Source organism: Peromyscus californicus, unplaced genomic scaffold (genome assembly GCF_007827085.1).
Source record: "Peromyscus californicus insignis strain IS unplaced genomic scaffold, ASM782708v3 Scaffold_19__1_contigs__length_69161282, whole genome shotgun sequence".
In the NCBI taxonomy this organism is placed as follows: Eukaryota; Metazoa; Chordata; class Mammalia; order Rodentia; family Cricetidae; genus Peromyscus; species Peromyscus californicus.
Window position 1 is genome coordinate 61,193,658 of NW_026294491.1, and position 17,661 is coordinate 61,211,318.

At 45.4% G+C, this 17,661-nt stretch overlaps 1 protein-coding gene across 1 annotated transcript in view; it reads left to right on the forward strand.

Moving 5' to 3' along the window:
* Xpo5 (exportin 5) overlaps positions 1-17,661 on the forward strand; it is a 45,394-nt gene that overhangs the window by 27,120 nt on the left and 613 nt on the right. The window contains exons 20-30 of the mRNA XM_052745454.1: positions 525-706; positions 9,926-10,026; positions 11,393-11,489; positions 12,009-12,144; positions 13,009-13,107; positions 14,589-14,635; positions 15,043-15,140; positions 15,703-15,765; positions 16,286-16,368; positions 16,671-16,778; positions 17,449-17,586. Coding sequence (XP_052601414.1) covers positions 525-706; positions 9,926-10,026; positions 11,393-11,489; positions 12,009-12,144; positions 13,009-13,107; positions 14,589-14,635; positions 15,043-15,140; positions 15,703-15,765; positions 16,286-16,368; positions 16,671-16,778; positions 17,449-17,586 — 1,152 coding nt within the window. The remainder of the gene's footprint in view (positions 1-524; positions 707-9,925; positions 10,027-11,392; positions 11,490-12,008; positions 12,145-13,008; positions 13,108-14,588; positions 14,636-15,042; positions 15,141-15,702; positions 15,766-16,285; positions 16,369-16,670; positions 16,779-17,448; positions 17,587-17,661) is intronic.

Consider the following 17,661-nt stretch of genomic DNA (forward strand, 5'->3'; position numbering starts at 1 on the left):
GTCAGAACTTGGTCGCAGGGTGAGTCCCCCCTGCTATTGCTCTCTGGCATGTGAAGTCCTAAGTGATGGCCGAACCTTGAAACCTTGAAAACCTGAGACTTTCCAGTGTGCCAGGCCACAAGTCAGCCACTGTGGTGAGAGCCACGTGATCAGCCTGGCATGAGGGGTGGGGCTTAGGATGCAAGCTGTCGAGTCCCAGCTGGAGGGCCAAAGGTCAAATGGCCGTTTAAACACATTGGTGGCTCATCTAAGCCACCCTTTACCCAAGGTACTGTGAGAGGGTCATTAAACCCCTGGAAAGACTTCCTAATGAAAAGGGAGCTTCCAGAGCTACCACTGCTCCTGAAAATGGCCGTGAGAAGACCCCTCTTGGACTGGACCATAAAGATGAGGACAGGAATCTTGCTGGGGTGGGAGACAGAGGCTGCTCCTGTCTCTGCCTCTGTCACTGTGCTGTCACCGTGGTCACATGTCACAGGGCTTTGCCACTTATTCCCTGCTGTGTTTCTCACTCTTCTCTGTAGATAACCTTTTGTGTGCACAGCATTCTGGGGGTGTTGAGACGAACTAGCTGGCCTTCCGACCTAGAAGAGGCCAGAACCGGGGGGTTTCTGGTGGGTTACACACCCAGTGGAAATCCAATCTTCCGTAACCCCTGCACAGAGCAGGTCCTGAGGCTTCTTGACAATTTGCTTGCCCTTGTCAGGTGAGTCAGAATATTTTGTATTTATTTTAACCCAAGAATCTCAGTTGTAATCTTTATGTCTGATCATACTGGTGGTATTGAATTAGTTCTGGTTCTTTTGAGAGGGGAGCTTTCTTTTTAAAGACAGTGAAGGTGTCTGTGTAAGGTGTACTTTTTATATATACATGGTTGGAAATAATCCAAGAATGGGGCTTTCTAATTTCTTTGTTGTTGTTGTTGTTCTTTGTTTGTTTTATTTTTAGAGATAGGGTTTCTTTGTATAGCCCTGGCTGTCCTGGAACTCCCTCTGTAAACCAGGCTGGCCTCAAACTCACAGAGATCCACCTGCCTCTGCCTCCTGAGTACTGGGACTAAAGACATACACCACCACCACCCAGCTTATTTTCTCATTTTTTTTAATTTTATTTTTATTTTGCAATACAATTCAGTTCTACATATCAGCCACGGATTCCCTTGTTCTCCCCCTTCCCGCCCCCCTCACCTTCCCCCCAGCCCACCCCCCATTCCCACCTCCTCCAGGGCAAAGCCTCCCCCTCGGACTGAGATCAACCTGGTAGACTCAGTCCAGGTAGGTCCAGTCCCCTCCTCCCAGGCCGAGCCAAGCGATTCTGCATAGGCCCCAGGTTTCAAACAGCCGACTCATGCAATGAGCACAGGACCCGGTCCCACTGCCTGGATGCCTCCCAAACAGATCAAGCCAATCAACTGTCTCACGCATTCAGAGGGCCTGATCCAGTTGGTGACCCCTCAGCCATTGGTTCATAGTTCATGTGTTTCCATTCGTTTGGCTATTTTCCCTGTGCTTTATCCAACCTTGGTCTCAACAATTCTCGCTCATATAAACCCTCCTCATTCTCACTAATTGGACTCCCAGAGATCCACCCGGGGCCTAGTCATGGATCTCTGCATCCAGATCCCTCAGTAGTTGGATGGGGTTTCTAGCACGATAATTAGGGTGTTTGGCCATCCCATCACCAGAGTAGGTCAACTGACCTATTTTCTCATTTTTAAAAATACCGTCTTCGGTGGGTTTTTTTTTGTTGGCTTGCTGTTATTTTGATGGTACTGCTGGGGACTGAACTGGGCCTTGAGCGTTCAAGGCAACAGCATGCCACCAAGATACCTCCCAGCCCTTTTTTCTGCTTCTTTATAGTGCATGCCTACTTTTAAGATTATTTAACCTAAATTTTTATCAGTAAGGGAATGGCTCGTTGGGAACAGCACAGTTGCTTTCTGTAGTCTTTCTCCAGGTGGTGTCCATCTGCACTAATATGAATTTCTCACCAATGACTGAACTCATGTAGGCCAAATGTCCACTGGCTCCACAAGCCACAGGAAAGCAGGATGCCTTTCACCTTTGAGCTAGGCTTCCCTATGAGACCAGCAGCCACTGGAGCTTGAAAGGCAGAATTAGGGACCCCCTTCAGTTTCCAAATTTTAACAAGATAGCAAGGCGTTTCATGTACACATTAAAGGGTTAGAGTCATTGTTCTAGGTCACATGCCCTGACATATTCCAACGAAAGCTGGCCAGTATAGGCTTGTTGGTTATGAGAAGTACACTTTTGAGCTTTATAGAAGTGAAACTTTAAAAAATGCACTTCTTGGTGTCTGGTTTCTTTTTCTCAATGACATGGAGTGGGAGCCATCCCGGTTGCATGCAGCTGCTTCTTCTCACTGCCTCCACGGTATTCTTCTATGTGCTATGCGGTCTCTTATTGGCCCTGCTGGACTTTTGGACAGTTTTGATAATATACAGTGCTGCACGTACACTCTTTGGAATGTCATGATGTCTGTGCAGTCTCGCTGGTTATACACAGAGAATTCCTGAATTGTAAGTTATGTATGTCTTCAGTTTTCACAGCTAGGGTGGCTTTCAGATGTGGTGTACTGATTATGCTCCTAGCAACTGTGTACGGGAATGATGAAAAGTTTTTTGGCTCTTTTTTTGTTGCTTTGTAACAGTGTCCTGCCAGCCCTTTGTGTGTGTGTGTTTCGGGTGGGGGTGGGGGGTGCACTCACGTACAGAAGCCAGAGTCTGGTGTCTGGATGTCTTTCCACATTACTTCTCTGCCTTATTCTTTGAGACACAGTCTCCAACTTGACCTAAACTTGGAAGTTTGGCAAGACTGGCTGACCAAAGAGCCCCTGGCATCTGCCTGTTTCTACCCACCTCAGTACTGGGTTACAGGCATGTACTACCATGCCTATCTTGTGCATGGGGTTTGGTTGGATCCAAACTCATAGCTTGATACTTGTATAGAAAGCACTTTACTCACCAGCCATCTCCCCAGACCCCTTTTATGTTTTTTGTTTTGTTTTGTTTTGTTTTTCAAGACAGGGTTTCTCTGTAGCTTTGGAGCCCGTCCTGGAACTCGCTCTGTAGATCAGGCTGGCATTGAACTCACAGAGATCCTTTGTCTCTGCCTCCTGAGTGCTGGGATTAAAGGCATATGCCAATGGCTGGCTATGATTTTTAATTGTATTTGGGGGTAGTCATTATTCTTTGGGCTTTGTTTATATTAAAACATGGTTTGTATAACCCAGGTTGGTCTCTAACTCACTATGACCTTGAAGTCTTGGTCCTTCTTCCTCTGCCTCCCAAGTGCTACCATACCCGGCTATAGTTTTTTGATTTGCCTTGGTTTGGTTTTTTATGATCACATTTCATTAATGAATGAAAATACAGCCAGGTATACTGATGCAGCCACTAATATCACATATAATCACACCACTTGGAAAGCTAAGACAGGAGACTCTTGGGCACAAGACATTGTCCCAAAACACAGAACAGATGCACATGTTCTTACATGCCTTTAATACTAGCATTTGGGAGCAGTCAGGCAGACATATGTGGGTTCAATGCCAGCCTGGTCTACAAGTTCCAGGCCAGCCAAGGCTATGTAAGGTGATTTTGCCACCACCACCACCCCCCCCTTTTTTTTTTTTTTTAAATATCATGGCTCATTTGCTCAGAGTCAAGTTTAAATTTATTTCTTCCGAGTAATTGTATCAGATTATTTTATAGTATCAATATTGTCCCAAACAGCTGAGAAAATTTTGTTCCAGAAAGCAAAATACATCAAATTGAGCAAAGCACAATTTTGTTTTGTCTTTTTTTTTTTTTTTTCTGAGAGTCTTGCTATGTAGTCAAGTTGACCTTTAAACTCCTAATTTTCTTGTCTCGCTGTTGGATTACTTTTCCTAGGGAGACATGACCAACTGCTTATGTTCATTCAAGATAGGACACTGATAACAGACCATAGAAACAGTTCCCCCCAAGTCTGCATGGTGAGCCAGTGAGTTTACTGGGGTTATTTGGGAGTATGGGTGACTGAAAGGAAACTTATAAAGCAAAATGCCTGCCTAGCATGCCTCCCTCAGCTTTCCACATCACTCATAGGCAACTTCCACTGAATAGTGTCCTCTCTCTCAGGGACTGTTCATTGTTTATAGAACCTCAGAGAGTTGCCTCGTGGGCCTTCTCATGAGTTACCTGAGTTTTATGAGCCTTTCAGAGGAGAGTTTCTGCCCAAACAGAACAGCTACTAGCTACTCAGTCTCCTGAGTTCAGTCCCTGAGACCCACATGGTGAAATCAGAGGCTGGATGTGGTCATGCACAACTGTAATCTCATCTGTACTCCAAAGGGTGAGGCAGGAGGATTGCTACAAATTCAAGACAAGCTTGGGCTTACATAATGAGATGCTCAAGAACACACATACACAAATACAGAGTGAGTTCAAAGCCAGCTGGGGATATAGCTCAATGGTAGAGTGGTCCATGTGTGAGGCCTGCTCTTAATCCCAGTTTCATGCCATTGAGAGGCTGTGGTAGGTAAGGCACTTGCCGCCAGTCCTAACAGCCTGAGTTCAGTTCCTGGAATCCAGGTGGTTCAAGAAGAGAACCAGACTCTCTCCTCTCTCTCTCTGTCTCTGTCTCTGTCTCTGTCTCTCTCTTTCTCTCTCTCTGTCTCTCTCTCTCTCTCTTCCCCTCTCTCCCTCTACTTGTGTGTGTGTGGTTTTCAAGACAGGGTTTTTCTGTTTAGCCCTGGCTGTACTGGAAGTCACTCTGAGGCCAGGCTGACCTTGAATTCAGAGATCTGCCTGCCTCTGCCTCCCCAGTGTTGGGATTAAAGGTGGTCCCTACCACTGTCTGATGAGAACCAGACTCTTAGGTTGTTCTCTGACCTCTTGACATATGGTCCATGGTACATGCACACAGCCACATAAATAACTGCAATAAACATTTAAAATAAACTGAGTATAGTGGCAAATGCCTTTAATCCCAGCACTTGGAAGTATAGACAGATGAATCTCCTAGAGTTTGAGGCCAGCCTGATCTATATATCAAGTTCCAGGTCAGCCAGAGATACTTGGTGAGACCCTATCTTTAAAAAAAATATTTTTTTTAAAAAAATAAAAAAATAGCAGTGAGGATGCACTGTGTGCCCTCACCACGCGTGGATCTTCTAGAACGGGCAGCTGCCTGCGTGTTGGTGAGGAGTCAGCAGACATGACAGCCTAAGGACACGTGGGAGTGTGCCCCGCTGTGTGCTCTACACTGCGTGCTCGTCTATTCTTGGAGACACATCTTTTCATACTGTCGGCTCCCCAGTAAATGACACAGAGACTTACTAATTATGGAAGCTCAACCCATAGTTTAGGCTTATTTCTAATTAGCTCTTAATAACTTAAGGTAACTCTTTTTTATTACTTTACTTTCTACCTTGTGGCTTTTACCTCTATCTCATTTTGTGTGTCTTATTCATTCTGTTTGGCTTCCCTGCCTTCTTCCTAGTGTTCTCTTGCCCTGAAAACCCTGCCTAGCAATTGGCCTTTTAGCTTTTTATTAAATGAATCCAAGTGACACTTTTTCATAGTGTACAAAAAAAAATTATTCCACAACATTTCCCCCTTTTTTTGTCTAAAAATGAAAGGTTGAACTCTAACATAGTAAAACTATATATAATAAAAACAGTTATCGCCGGGCGGTGGTGGCCCATGCCTTTAATCCCAACACTCAGGAGGCAGAGGCAGGCGGATATTTGTGAGTTCGAGGCCAGCCTGGTCTACAGAGCAAGATCCAGGAAAGGCGCAAAGCTACACAGAGAAACCCTGTCTCAAAAAACAAAACAAAAACAAAAACAGTTATCAAGTAAGGATTACATTTACAATATCCAGTCTATTTGTATTTGACAGATTCAATGAAAATACTTCATTATTTATCCTATCTTGGTGAGTCCAAAGTTTTTAACCTAATTTACTTTCTATTATAACTAAGGAAAAGTACAGCTATAATTACCTAGTCTTCAACTTCATCAAAGATCCCAGAAGGATATAATATTACCTGAGTAAACAGGAAGTATAGTGCAAGCCACTTCCAAACATATAGAAATAACAGACATCTGGCTGCCTGGACAGTCACCCAAGGTTCCTTTGTAATTTGGGGCATGCATCTTCAGCCTACAGGCCTAGAATATCTGAGAGACTTTTATGCAGCAGGAATTCTGAAGGACTGTCTTGGCTAGTCTTGGCAAAGTTCAACAGACTTTTTTCTTTGTGTCCTGCTTGTCCAGTTTGTACAGCACACTGTCAACAGTCAAGACAAGAGCAGTTTCTTGTCCAAAAGGCTAGTTTTGCCACATTGAAAGTAAACTCCATATGGAGTTTCTTCAGTGCCCATCATCTTTTCTAAAGTAAATTGGTGCTGACAGGAGCAGATGTGTCTCATTTTCATGAAAAGCCCTATGTTAACAAAACATTTTAAATGCCATATTCTGTAGGTCTTTGAAGTGTTTTGAAGACCATCTATCTAAAATATCTTTGTATGACCTTGAAAACATACCTAACATGACTAAGTTTCATTATTATAGATGACTAACTACTGAGCTATATTTCTTTATTATCCTAAATAGCTTTCAAGAACTAAAACTTAAATTTTAGTTCTTAAACTTTACATTTTTAAATGAGCTGCATAGGTACAATATCTTAAACAAGAATAGAAACATATACAAAGAACAAAAATAACCTTAAATTTGTATCAGTATACAGAAATATCTTACACAAGAGTAGAAACATATATAGTCTAACAAAAATAACTTTTTTTTTTTTTTTTTTTTGGTTTTTCGAGACAGGGTTTCTCTGTATAGCTTTGTGCCTTTCCTGGGACTCACTTGGTAGCCCAGGCTGGCCTTGAACTCATAGAGATCCGCCTGGCTCTGCGAGTGCTGGGATTAAAGGCGTGCGCCACCACTGCCCGGCCTAACAAAAATAACGTTAAATTGGTATCAATATACAAAAATATCTTACACAAGAGTAGAAACATATACAATATAACAAAAATAGCTTTATATTTATATCAGTATACAAAAATATCTTAAACAAGAGTAGAAACATATACAGAACAGCAAAAATAACTTTAAATTTGTATCAATATACAAAAATTCATACCAATGTAAAATATTTGAGACTAGTTGTTTTTTTATTTTGAAAGTAGATACAATAATCTACCCTTTTATTCTGTCATTTCTGTAACCCCTTTTTTCTTCTCAGAACGAGATCCCTGAATCTAATTCCCTTTATTAGTATCCTCTCTGACCATGACCAGTAACAACTGTGACCAAGCTCCCTAAGCAATGACCAAAAAGCTACCCACCCCGCACCTCTTGGGAATGTGAGTGTTGTGTTCTCTAGACTGCTTCCTGTTGTCTTGAGCACTGGCATCTTTGGGGGACTCTGAGAAAATTAGGATAATGGTCAAGTTCTGGCTAGAATAGTCTGAACCACTTCTGAGATGCTGGATCACCTGGGCCACCTGTTTTCATTGGTATATGGTCCCCTTGCTCTGAAAACACATAAATGTTCAAAGGTAACCTACATATCTGCATTAACACAAGTATGGAATGTGCAGTGTGCACAAGTCAATTAAAGATGATTTTTTCTTTTATTCCACAACACATTCTGAATACTTCAGTCACTTTCAGTAATGACCTTAGCTTTCTATCATATTCTTAGTACGCTGCCAGACTAAACAAACTTTAATCGATGTTTAAATGTTTGAATGTTTATGTTCAGTTACAGAGACAAACAGACTGCAGATATGGTGTCTTATGGTGTAAGCCCAAACATGGTAGATGAGGGCAGGACAAGGGGTTCAAGACAAGACTACAATACAGCTGCTTCTGGGCCAACAACATGCTGCACCTTTGGGCTACCCACAGGGCCAGAGACGGTGTCAGGTTCCCTGGATCTAGTTACACGAAGTTACTGATCACCGTGTGGGCACTGGGAGTCGAGCTCCTGCCCTCGCTGAGAACAGCGAGTGCTCTTAGCTGCAGAGCCGTCTCTGTAGCCCTTTGTGTTGCTCTTCAACATCTGTTCATTTTGGTGTTTTGTTTTGTTTTGTTGTTTTTTATTTTTTTGAGACAGGGTTTCTCCATGTAGCTTTGGAGCCTGTCCTGAATCTCGCTCTGTAGACCAGGCTGGCCTCGAACTCACAGAGATCCACCTGCCTCTGCCTCCCGAGTGCTGGGATTAAGGGTGTGCGCCGCCACTGCCCGGCCATTTGTTCATTTTGTATGGTGTAGGCTCAAGCATGCTATGGAGGTCAGAGGACAACTAGTAAGAAGTTACTTTCTTCATCTCCCTATGGGTCTCAGGGATCAAAGTCAGGTCATGGGTCTTGATAGCAAGCACCTTTACTACTGAGCCATAAACATTTCACCAGCCCCTGAGATGTTTTCTTCATATCTTTATTCTGAAAGTGGACTGGAGCTTCCTTGTTTGGTTTTTAAACTTGTACAATGAAGGCACAGCCATGTGTGGTATGCAGGCCTACACTCAAGTCAGGGATTCAGGGCTAGTGCTGACTACCTGGGGAGTTTAAGACCATTCGGATTTATATGAGATCCTGCCCATTCCCCAGCACTTCTCCATTCCATCCCCCCCAAAAAATGAAGGCATAGACTCACATTAGCCTAGCCCTGCTCAAGGTCGGTGTCATGAGCATCAGCCTTCCATCTGCACATGCTGTCCTGTTGAGAAGTCTGCAGGGGCCAGGTATGGTGGAGCACATCTGTCTCTAATACTTGGGAGGGTGGGACAGGAGCATTAGCAAAAGCTCAAACCTAGCCTAGCCTACAAAATAGACCCTATCTCAAAAAGAAGTAAAAGGTCCCACAGCCAGTGACATGTATAGAACTATCATCTGTAATTATGATACCTTCTGGGATCTTGAATGCGACCTAAGGCTTTTTAGAAGCTTTCAGAATCCTCTATAAGTATGTGGAAGGAAAAGCACTCTGAAGTTTGCTTGTTGGTTTGTTTTGGTTGTTTTTTTTTCCCCCGAGACAGAGTTTCTCTGTGTAGTGTTGGCTGTCCTAGAACTTGATCTGTTAACCAGGCTGGCCTTGAACTCTTACCTGCCTCTGCCAGCTGCCCAAGTGCTAAGACTAAAGGTGTGTGCCACCACCGACTGGTTGGTTGTTTTTAGGAAAGGGTCTTTCCACATAGCCTTGACTGTCCTGGAACTCAATATGTAGACCAGGCTGGCCTCAAACTTAAAGAGATGCACCTGGCTCTGCCTCCCGAGTGCTGGGATTAAAGGCGTGCGCCAACACCACCCAGCGTGAATATATTTTTAAGTTGGGGAATCTAGAGGTAATGCTCGCTATTAAGAGTGTTTTTCTGCAATATACAAGGTCTTAGGTTTGGTCCCAGCACTCCAAAAAGGATAGAGTGGGGAAACTGGCTACTGACTATTCAATGAAGTAATTAGTACCCAGGAGGTGGGTCCTGTCCCTAGTCATTGTCCCTTAGTAACACAGTCATCTTGATGGGGAACATGTTTGGATTTTGTTCTTCTAGGAAGCTGTGGTGACTATTGCTAGGTCTGTGCTCCAAAAATAGAGGCAGGGAATTGAAAGATGGGTCCTGTTACTCTGACCTGCTCTTTGCACATACAGTGTTGCTGACATTTCTATCAGTTCATGCATCTCAAGTCTAATAGGATTTGCTGTTGAGTCACTCTGTTGTGATACTGTCCTGCTATCTCAGGATTTGGTGTGTGTGTTAGGCCATGAGATTGTATGCTATGTAGTTAACAGCTTCAAGGCTGCATCTTTCTCTGGGGAATTCTTTCCCCTGCTGTGAGTAATGTTGATGGGGGAATCTGTTTGAAAGACTAGCTAGATGTTTTCATAACATCCTTATTTTTTTCAGAACCCACAATACTTTATACACACCGGAAATTCTAGCCAAGATGGCAGAGCCTTTCACCAAGGTTCTGGATATACTTGAATCTGAAAAAACAACCATATTAGGTAAGAAGGTTTTACCTCCTTGCTGAGTTCATCCTAACTCTATGACTTGTCAGGAAATATATTTATGGAGCTCCTAGAGGTGCTAAGAGCTTATGTGTCATTGATCTTCTTCATCTGAACTATAAGAGTCTTCTAAATGGCTTTTCCCCTATTAATCCCTGTAGAGGGATTTTTCTTTGGGCTGCTAGCTCACACAAAAAAAAAATGACATGAACACTTATTATTAATTATGAAAGCTTGGCCTATAGCTTAGGCTTGTCCCACTAGCTCTTAGAACTTAAATTAACCTGTTTATATTAATCTGCATTTTGTCTCTTGGCTTTTTACCTCTCTTCCATCTGGCACCTCCTGATTCCTCTCGTCTCCTTTGGTATCTCTCCTGCGCCTAGATTCTTCTCTCTGCTCAGAAATCCCACCTAACCTCTTCCTGCCTAGCTATTGGCCATTCAGCTCTTTATTAAACCAACCAGAAGACGTCTTGGCAAAGACACATCTTCATAGTGTACATAAAGATTATTCCACAAAAAAAATCCCTCCTTCAAACACACTCCCTAGGGTGGGATACCTTGTTGCAGCCTTGATACATGGGGGAGGTGCTTGGTCCTGCCTCAACTTAGTATGCCAGACTTTGTTGACTCCCCAAGGGAGGCCTTATCCTCTCTGAGAAGTGGATGAGGGGTGGAATGGGGAGAGTACGGGGGGCAGGAAAAGGGGAGGGCATGGGAACTGGAATTGGTATGTAAAATGAAAAAAAAAAAAACTTTAAAAAAAAGATTTAAAAAAGTAAATAAATTAAAAAAAAAAAAGTCCCGCCGGGCGGTGGTGGCGCACGCCTTTAATCCCAGCACTCGGGAGGCAGAGCCAGGCGGATCTCTGTGAGTTCGAGGCCAGCCTGGGCTACCCAGTGAGTTCTAGGAAAAGGCGCAAAGCTACACAGAGAAACCCTGTCTCGAAAAAAACAAAAAACAACAACAACAAAAAAAATCCCTCCTTCAGTTTAGTGTGCAAATAGTAGTAAGTGGTAGACCCATGTTTCTCCATTACACACCGGAAATGCTAGCCAATATGGCAAAGCCGTCACCAAGGTTCTAGATAGATTTGAATCTGATCTCAGAAGTTGCTTCTTGAAGAACCAGTAAAAGCTAACTATGTCAGATGCAAGAGGAGATACTCGGGCCCAGTACCCAGTTAGGAGAGGACGGCAGGGAGGAAAAGACCTAACACCTTCCCAAGAACTCTTAGTACTCTACCTCCTAGACTATGCGGCCAACTGCTTTGGAATAGAGCACACATGTTCCCAGACAGACGTGTGTGCCTACCTGCAGATGCTGGCCTGTTCCCACCCATTCTGTTCGTCTGTTTGTAGGATTACCTCAGCCTCTCTTGGAAGTCAACGAACACCCTGTCTACAAAACGACTTTGGAGAGGATGCAGCGTTTCTTTGGCATCCTCTATGAGAACTGGTAAGGTCCTAGCGCTGCTGCTGCTACTGCGTGCTCCCTTGCCAGAATTGCTCATTTTGTAGGGATGGCGACAGAGACTTTTGACCAAGAATTCTAGTGTAGAGGTGAGTGGAGGTGAGTGGTGGAGTGGAGTTGGTGGTAGTGGTAAGTCCAGGGGAGCAACTGCTTTCCTGTGGTACAGACTGACTGTTGTGTGCACCTCACAGTCCTGGCCAGGACTGGAAGTTCATACCCACTGTGTGTTTCTAGTGTATGATGATGCGACCCAAGAGGTAGAGAAGTGGGCTTGCACTTGCTCGGACTGCTTAATGCTTGTAGTCTGCTTCTCATGGACCAGTGAGAAGCAACTGGCCTGGTTCTTGTCTTGGGTCCTGGCTATAGGGTTTAGTGATACTTGGCTCCGTGCATACCACACTCACAGCTGTAGCCTCGGTTCACCAAACATTAGAGAATCTTGAAGAACCCGCAGAACTGACACTGTTGGGTACTAGTTATCACTGGTGCTTTTTTGCCTTACAGTTACCATATCCTAGGGAAGGCAGGCCCTTCCATGCAGCAAGATTTCTACACTGTAGAGGGCCTCTCCACCCAGCTCCTTGGTTCAGCCTTCGTCAACTTGAACAATATTCCTGACTTCCGGCTCAAATCTATGCTTCATATCCTTGAAATGACCCTAAGTAACCTAGAAGGTCAGAAATTGGAGACAGGACAGAGGAAGGAAGACTTAACTGCAGGGAGCAGGTGGGACTGTAGGCTTATGTGCATCGTGACCTCTAACACACAGAAGGGTTCAAATAAATTAGGAAGTAAGTGGGTGAGGAAAGAGTGGGGGAACAGGAGGGCAGCTCAGGCTGAGGGCGAGGGTCTTACCAAAACCTCCTGAGCTTTTCCCTGGGTAGAGACTGCTGTCTTCCTACTTCTTAGAAATATACAATTTTTAAATTCATTTCCTTTTCTATATTTTGCTTTTTTTGGTTGGTTTGGTTTTGCCAGGGACTTTTTAAATATGTAGTCTATGCCAGCCCTAAACATGCCATTCTCCTTCTCCTTCTTTAACCTCCTGAGTGCTGGGGTTTTGGTGTTTGTTTTGAGTGATAATCTCACTGTTCTCCAGGCTGAGCTGGAACTCCTGGGCACACGTGACCCTCATGCCTCAGCCTCCTGGGTAGCGGGAACTACAAGTGAATGCTTGTATACCCAGCTGGGTGCTTTCTTTTGAAAGGAACACCCAAGATTTCATCATCTTTCAGGCCCTTTTATATGAGGGTGTCTTTAATTCTTCTATTCTTTAGCAACCCAGGGCTGTAATGTACAGCTAAGTAAGTTAAGCTAAAAATACAAAATAATTGAGTATCTATGCAGCTTAGGATTCTAGGACAAGGAGGCGTTTTCCTATTATCGTAGGGTGTTCTTTTTATCTTGAAAGCCGTGTAGTGGACTGCCCAGCAGCACGGCCTGTTGGCTGGAAGGTGAAGGGTCTGCTCATGTGCTAAAACTCCTTAACCCGCGGCCGGTCGCACGCGTCTTCGTGAAGCCGCTCGTGCTCTTCTGCCCCCCAGAACACTACGAAACCCTCATGGCTCCCATCCTTGGACCTCTCTTCACCTACTGCCACATGGTAAGTGGGTCCGGGAGTCGGGGCAGAGTACTCCTAAGTGAATGGTCCATGCTGGGGAGATGGTCTCTAAAGCGACCAACCACAAGCGTAAGGACTTAAGTTTAGATCCCCAGAACACACGTGAAAGCCAGATGTGGTAGCACACATCTGTAACCTCAGCTCTGGGGAGGTAGAGAGATAGATGGAACCCTGGAGCTCTTTGGCCAGACAGACCGTGTTAATTGATAAGCTCCAGGTCCAGGGAGAGTCACACTCAAGGTGGACAGTGATGGAGTAAGACATCTGACATCGATCTCTAGCCTCTACACGTATGTGCGGACACGCCATGCGAACACTTACGTACACCAAATGCACAGAGATGCGTGACTGCTGCTGAAAGTGTTCTCCCGCTCTCCCGTGCTGTCTGTTCAGCAGCATCCCAGGAGCTTATTGTTGCTGCGGGTTAAACAGCCCCCAAAGAACTAAGCAGGTTTGTTGCTATTGGTGCCTTCAAATGTAAATTCCGCTCCCGTCTTCCTGCAAGAAGAAATGATGAAGGAATTCTTTCCCCTGGGTCTGTCCTTGGCTTTGGAACGAGGCAGCTGTCCAGTTCAACAGAGAACAGATGTGCCCAGAGAGACCCAAAACTTCTCAAAGTATCATTAATCTCAGCAGATACTGGACATGTGCCCTTGTCATAGTGGAGTAAGGTTACAGAACGCAGTCTTCGTTCTGATGTAAGTGGTGGTCTGCTACGGCTAGGGGGACTAAATGACCAGAGCGGTGACTGACACATCCCTGGCTACCATGGATTGACAGTAAATGACCAATAGTGGATTCTTCAATATTTCTGAACATAGAAAATTGATGGCCAGGACCAAGAATTAAGGTTTTTGCTGTTTTGACCATACTAGAAGTTACTGCCAACATTAATTGAAGTTCCTATATTAGATTCCTTTTTCATATTTGGGCCTTGGTACAATTCAGTTTACAGTACAGAAAATGTCTCTAGGTTGATGTAAGGAGTTAGTTTCTTTCTGGGTAATTAGTGTTCTGCTTAAAGTAAACTTGAATAGCTATGTGTAGGCGCTTACACCTCTAATCCCAGCACTAAAGAAGCTGAGACAGGAGAATCACTCACAAGTTTAAGGCCAGCCTGGGATTTATAGTGAGTTCTAGGCTAGCCTGGGCTACAGAGTAAGAACCTCTTTAAAAAAAAAAAAAAAAATTAGGGCTGGAGAGATGGCTCAGAGGTTAAGAACACTGGCTGTTCTTCCAGAGGTCCTGAGTTCAATTCCCAGAACCCACATGGTGGCTCACAACCATCTGTAATGAGATCTGGTGCCCTCTTCTGGCCTGCAGGGATAAGTGCAGACAGAGCACTGTATACATGACAAATAAAATAAATCTTTAAAAAAAAAAAAATTAGAAGTAGACCTTGGATACCATGCACCCCATCCAGCCTCTCCCCATCCTAGCACTTCCTCTTCTTGTTTCTTCAGAGACTTTCCCAGAAGTGGCACGTCATCATCCAGAGGAGCGCGCTGTGGTAAGGAATAACCAATCCTCGGCGCATGAGCCAACAGCCAGCTTTGGGTTGGGCAGGGTTTGACTATTCTAGGGCTAGAGTAGCATTGGTATAGTCATTCCCAGCTTGCATGGGAGTTGGTTTGTCTGGACAGGCTGCTGTTACCAGTTAGTGGCCTGATGGTGAGATTAAGCTTTCCTATGGGGACCTTCCCCTGACCTGCTCTGGATTTTGATCCTGAGCTCTCCATCCAACCAAGCAGAGTCACAAGAGCTAAGGTCCCTCAGTGGACTGCTGTCTATCTCTGATATCCTCTGGGGATAGCCAGAAGAGGAATGGCCTGGGTGTGGGGTGCTGGTGAGGGTGACCCTTTCCTGGTCCTTGCTTCCTTTGCTCTCCCACGGACCTTGCCCCTTGGTTCTCGGCAGTGGAGAGGATGAGATCGCAGAGGACAACCCTGAGTCTCAAGAGATGCTGGAGGAACAACTGGTGAGGCTGTTAACCCGAGAAGTCATGGACCTCATCAGTAAGTGGCGTGTGGGGACCAGGGAAACTACTCAGCAGCCCCACACAGGCTAGGCTGGTGGCAGAGGTTCGGACTGACAAGCAGAAGCTAATAATAGTCCTTAAGTCAATCAGACAGGTTCTGAGTTGTGAACTACATTTTACCAAATAAGAAGACAGGGATCCAAAACAGGAACTTGAATTAATGTTGGCAATAACTTTCTTACTTGATCAAGATAGGAAAAGTTCAGTTCCTAGACGTGAACATCAATTTTCTATTTTCAGAAATGTTGAAAAATTCAGTATTGGTTTTTTATTCCCAAAGTAGTTAAGGATATGTCAGTCACCTTCCCTGGTCCTTTATTCTCAGCGGAGTCTGTAATGTCCCCCTAACTGGCTGACTGGAAGAGCGACCCACAGTCTGGTTGGGGTCCTCAGAATACCTCCTTCTAATGGCGAAGCTGATTTAGTCCTTGGACAGTACCTCCCCACCAGCTTTCATCTGGCCGGAAGTAGCCTGGAATAATCAGTTGGCGAGGTGGCTGTTGTGCCGGGGGTCGATACTACCTTCTGCTCTCTTCTAGCGACCTGCTGTGTATCAAAGAAGACTGCCGAGCACAGTGCTGTCCCTGCTGTGGATGGAGATGGTACGTGACCCAGAGCTCCACCCCTGGAGCCAGAGCCAGGATCGATCTCCCTGTCGTCTCGTGCTGGCCTACTTGCTGTCCTCTGTCCAAAGTGGTTTTCTTCCTGGGATAGACATGACCCTGAGCTCTTGCTCATTCAGTCTCTTCTCAAATGGTATCTCCTCCAAGAAGCCTTCATGTCTGATCTGCCAAACATCGCAGGCCCAAGCTCTGTGTAGTCTCTTCCTCCGCTTTGTCTTTAGCTCAGCTCCCTGCACTTTCATTTATGAAACTCATTTACTGCCTCTCTCCCTTCCTGCGTAGGCTGTCGGGGAGGGACTGTGCTACTCCTCTTATACTCCATGAACTGAACCCATGCCTGTTAGCATGGGCACTCACACATGAACTGTCCTAGTGTCTACAGCCTGCCTGGGGAGAGGGTTGTGTAGCACTGCTTAGTCCCAGGCAGCTGAGGACGTTCCGTTTGGGTAGTCCTCTCTGCTGTGAAAGAATGGAGCTTAGTGTTGTGCATTGCTTACAGATGAGGAGATGATGGCCACTGAAGTCACCCCTTCACCTGTGGCCGAGCTCACAGACTTGGGGAAATGCCTGATGAAGCATGAGGTGGGTAGAGGGGACTGGTGGTACCTTTCTCCTTGCTCTGGGCAGATGTTCTCAGGAAACATGCAGGTCCACTGCTGCAGATTGCTGGTATTTGGCCTCTAGAGCTCAGCTTTTATCTGCCCTCCCATATACAGCTTTCCCCTCCCCCCAGCCACCACCATCTGTCTCTTTTTTTAAAGAGACAGAGTCTCACTGCATAACCCTGGCTGGCCTGGAACTCACTGTGTAGCCCAGGCCGGCTGCTGGGACTAAAGGCCTGACTGTTTATTTCTCCATGTTCCCTTTCTTCCTTCTCTGTTCAGGACATTTGCACAGCACTATTAATTACCGCCTTCAGCTCTCTGACCTGGAAGGATACGCTGTCTTGCCAGAGGGCGACCACACAGCTCTGCTGGCCTCTTCTCAAACAAGTATGCTTATTCATTGTTTTAGGGGTGGGTTTGTTTGGGGTTTTTGCGGGGAGGGGAGGTGGACCTAGGGCTACAAGCATGCTAGGTGAGCACTTTACCACTGACTACATCCCCAATTCTTTTTCTTTTTTATTTTGAGACAAGGGTCTGACTAAATTTCCCAAGCTGTCCTTGAACCCGAGACCTTGAAGTCTTGCTGCCTCCTTGCCACTCCTGAGTAGCTGAGGCTACAGACCTATAGTCTGTTAGTTATTTTTGTATTGCTGTGACCAAATTCACCTAATACAGACTAACTGATTTCTGGGGGATTTTAATCTACAGTGGGTAAAGCATGGCTCAGTTCACTGTGGCAAGAGCATATTGTGATAGCTCCTCTTATCTCAGCAAACAGGAAGCCAAGAGCACAGTTTTTGACCAGGGACAGGCCTAACAGTTAACCTGTGACCTGCTTCTGCCAGTCAGGCCCCAACTGCTAAAGGCTCCACAGCCCTCAAATAGCCATATTGATTGAATATGCAGAACATGACAGGGGCTCTGTCAGAGTCGGTCCTTGCCACCTTTTCCTTTCCTGTCTGCAAGTTGAGGTCAGCCTGGTAGACTGAGTCAGGTGGAAGAACTGGGGGTGGGCCCTTCAGAGGCTCGTGGCTCCTGAGCACAGCTGTCTTCCCAGGTGATGTCTGGGACCCTGCTGGCAGACGCTGTCACATGGCTTTTCACCAGTGTGCTGAAAGGGTTGCAGATGCACGGGCAGCATGATGGGTGCATGGCTTCCCTGGTCCACCTGGCCTTCCAGATATACGAGACACTGGTAAGTGGAGCGGCAGGGCAGGACGGCTGGCGGTCTAGCCGCTTCACTCAACCTGCCTCCCAGGATCTTGAGCTG